We start from the raw sequence: 3,492 nt of genomic DNA, 5'->3' as shown, positions 1-3,492 counted from the left end.
GATAATGTGTGCTAACTGATGTATCATCCTCCTATTTTGTTAAAAATCTGCATTTGTGATCAGTAAAGCAGATTTCCAAATTTCATTAGTGGTTGTAAATATCTGAGGATGCTTCTGGATTTGGTTATGATGCAGATAATGTGTGCTAACTGATGTATCATTCTCCTACTTTGTTAAAAATCTGCATTTGTGATCAGTAAAGTTGATTTGTTCTATTTCAATGAAAGTGTATGGTGTCATTTTTTTCTTTTGTGCCTTTTTGCTTTCACAGCATTCTATACATTTTCTTCATTTCAGTCCTCTCAGAAACACAGCAGGGATAGAATGCACACACAGTAAATAAAGGTATTATTGTGGTATGAGATAAATTACAGTAAATCAGTGAGATGAGACCTGTATTATATTTGTGAAGAATGTACTGTAGGTGCTGTCAGTGATGGAAACAGTGGTCCAAGTGACTCTAAGGTGAAAGTGTATGAAGGGATACAATGTACACACAGTAAATAGAGGTATTAGTGTGGTTGTGACATAAAATACAGTGAATTAGTGACGTGAAACTGTATTATATTTTTGAAAAATACCTTTCTAATACAAAATGATTTCACAGTTGGGTTAATAAACATTAACACCATTCACAATCAAATGAGTTCAGTAAAACACCAGTGACCTGCCTGCAGGGATCTTACCAACCACTGAGGCCACAGTGCAGTTTCCATCTACAGCAGAACACATGAACAGACACACATATTACACTACACAGAGATGATTGTGTGGTGTTTTGTCTGAAAGTCTAACCTCTGTTTAATAGTTTATATCACCTAAAACCGGGAGACTAGTTTTAACAGTGGATGTGTTGACTGATAGAAATCTCTAACAGCTCCAGGCAGCAACTAAGAGTGTTTTCACACCTGCAGGCTGCTACTTTGGTCCAAGAGAGAAAAACAAAAGTATTGTTACATTGTTGGGTTTAGACGTACAGTTCTATCAAGGAGTATATGTTTATACTTACTGTGAACTGCCAACAAAGTTTTATTTACATACAATGAAGAACACACATAATATTGAAATAACAGCTGATTTTGTTATTTCATAACTTTACAACACTGATATTACTGATGTCATGACATATCAGTTACTGATAGATCAATGCCAGAAACACAGCATAATGAAACATTCTGAACTCTGTTACATGAATAGAAATGAAGACGATGATAATATAACAAAGTCAGAGGTCTGCTAACTGAATAGATTTTATGATGAACTTGATGCCAACCTGAAATAATCTCCATTCTTTATTGTAAATTTGCAGTTTTTAACTGTTAGCAATCATTTTGATGTTGATTGTTGTGTGTGTTCTTAATTGTTACGGCAAAGTTTCTTTTTAGTTAAACATTCATGGATTTTCTTAAGACAAAATTATGTTTTTTTCCTGCCTTGATGTAATGGAAAAGTTAAAATAGAGATAGATAGATAGATAGATAGATAGATAGATAGATAGATAGATAGATAGATAGATAGATAGATAGATAGATAGATAGATAGATAGATAGATAGATAGATAGATAGATAGATAGATAGAGATACTGAGGGTGACGAGCTACGCAATTAACACAATCTGTACCATTTCTTTACTGTAAATTCAAACAGATGTGGATCCTTCAGCTGCTGTTGACACAGGTCTGGCAGAAGGTGAAGGGGTCAGGTTGCTGTGCAAGATATTTGGAAAGACTCAAGTTCTGACTGAATTATGTTACACTAACTACACACAGTGATTGCTTCATCTCAACTGTAAGTGGCTTGAAAAGGTTTTTACACCAACAGATAGTCTCTTGAGGTTCAGGTGGACAATGAGAACATGCAAATAATAATGAATAGATGTTTTTGACAACTGAGATTATTATGTCACTGTCATTTATTTATATTTGAGTGTTTTTTTTGATGGTTTAGTGTAACTTTATATTAACTTTGTGCAGTTTTGTAGAAAAAAATCATGTATTTGCTAAACATACTGTTATTTCAATGTTTATAGTTATGTGTAGTCTTTATTGTTTGAAACTGTAACTTTTTTGAAAGTACAGAACATTTATAAATGTATTCTCTACGATAGAACTGTACTTCTGAGCAAACAAATTAGAGGTAAGACTGTTATTGATTGGTTTGTGTTAAGGACAAACAAAAATAGAGAAGTTCCAATCCGACTGTTGAGGAGTTCCCCATTTACATCCCCAGCATCCCTCAGGTAGTGATGCAAGCCTGTGCCTGGAAGCAGCTGCTGTACTGTAGGTGCTGTCAGTGATGAGGCAACAGTGGTCCAGGTGACTATAAATACCAGCACACTTTACAAAGTCAACCATCAGACAGGAGAAGAAGTGAAAGGAGCTGACGAGAGTCACCAGAAGAATCAAAGGACTGAACAAGTTGAAGCAGTGGAAGCCTCCTAAGATGAAGACATTCAGTGTTGCAGTTGCAGTGGCCGTCGTGCTCACCTTTATTTGCCTTCAGGAGAGCTCTGCTGGCTCATTCACTGAGGTAACAACTTGACTTCAGTCATTTCATTTGCTTATTAGCTGGAAATGTTTTGTCTAAATGCTGAAATGTGGCTCCTGATGTAAATGTGCACAATTGATTGACAGGTGCAAGAGCTGGAGGAGCCAATGAACAATGAGGGTCCAGTTGCTGCATACAAGGAGATGCCAGAGGACTCCTGGAAGGTTTGTTCAATGAACTGAATGAGTTCATTCACACTGAAGTGGTTGTGTTTTCCCTTCAAAGTGCCTTAATACACCCCATAGAAGGAGAGACAACACCTTGCTCATGTCTTTTCTCTTTAACACAGATGGGGTATGCCAGCAGACGCTGGAAGTGTCGCTTTTGCTGCCGTTGCTGTCCTCGCATGAGAGGATGTGGTCTCTGCTGCAGGTTCTGAGGATTCCGGCTGCAGTCTGAGATTCACATGACAACCACTAAATATTTTATTTCAAGTTTTTCTTTTTTAAAAGCAGATTTCCAAATTTCATTAGTGGTTGTAAATATCTGAGGATGCTTCTGGATTTGGTTATGATGCAGATAATGTGTGCTAACTGCTGTATCATCCTCCTACTTTGTTAAAAATCTGCATTCGTGATCAGTAAAGTTGATTTGTTCTATTTCAATGAAAGTGTATGGTTTCTTTTTTTTCTTTTGTGCCTTTTGCTTTCACAGCATTCTATACATTTTCTTCATTTCAGTCCTCTCAGAAACACAGCAGGGATAGAATGCACACACAGTAAATGAAGGTATTATTGTGGTGTGAGATAAATTACAGTAAATCAGTGAGATGAGACCTGTATTATATTTGTGAAGAATGTACTGTAGGTGTTGTCAGTGATGGAAACAGTGGTCCAAGTGACTCTAAGGTGAAAGTGTATGAAGTCATTTGTGCTGCACTGTTTTCACAACATTCCACACATTTTCTACAGTTCAGTCCTCTCAGACACACAGTAAATAGAGGTA

The 3,492-nt window shown here is 36.6% G+C and overlaps 1 protein-coding gene across 1 annotated transcript; it reads left to right on the top strand.

The window, feature by feature from the left end:
• Positions 1-2,344: 2,344 nt before the first annotated feature.
• On the top strand, positions 2,345-2,971 carry LOC119005568 (hepcidin-like). Its single transcript, XM_037073320.1, has 3 exons — positions 2,345-2,529; positions 2,634-2,711; positions 2,837-2,971. The coding sequence occupies exons 1-3, from the start codon at positions 2,443-2,445 to the stop codon at positions 2,924-2,926; spliced, it is 255 nt and encodes an 84-aa protein (XP_036929215.1). The 5' UTR covers positions 2,345-2,442; the 3' UTR covers positions 2,927-2,971.
• Positions 2,972-3,492: the final 521 nt, after the last annotated feature.

The sequence above is a fragment of the Acanthopagrus latus genome, chromosome 17 (assembly GCF_904848185.1).
Source record: "Acanthopagrus latus isolate v.2019 chromosome 17, fAcaLat1.1, whole genome shotgun sequence".
Classification (NCBI taxonomy): Eukaryota; Metazoa; Chordata; class Actinopteri; order Spariformes; family Sparidae; genus Acanthopagrus; species Acanthopagrus latus.
This window is presented reverse-complemented; position numbering and strand designations above follow the sequence as displayed.

What these genes read in the sequence shown, in the direction of transcription:
- LOC119005568 (XM_037073320.1), top strand. Translation starts at nt 2,443, where the DNA reads ATGAAGACATTCAGTGTTGCAGTTGCAGTGGCCGTCGTGCTCACCTTT. An exon ending in CTGCTGGCTCATTCACTGAG is followed by an intron (nt 2,530 to 2,633) that starts GTAACAACTTGA and finishes ATTGATTGACAG; the next exon opens with GTGCAAGAGCTGGAGGAGCC. An exon ending in TGCCAGAGGACTCCTGGAAG is followed by an intron (nt 2,712 to 2,836) that starts GTTTGTTCAATG and finishes TCTTTAACACAG; the next exon opens with ATGGGGTATGCCAGCAGACG.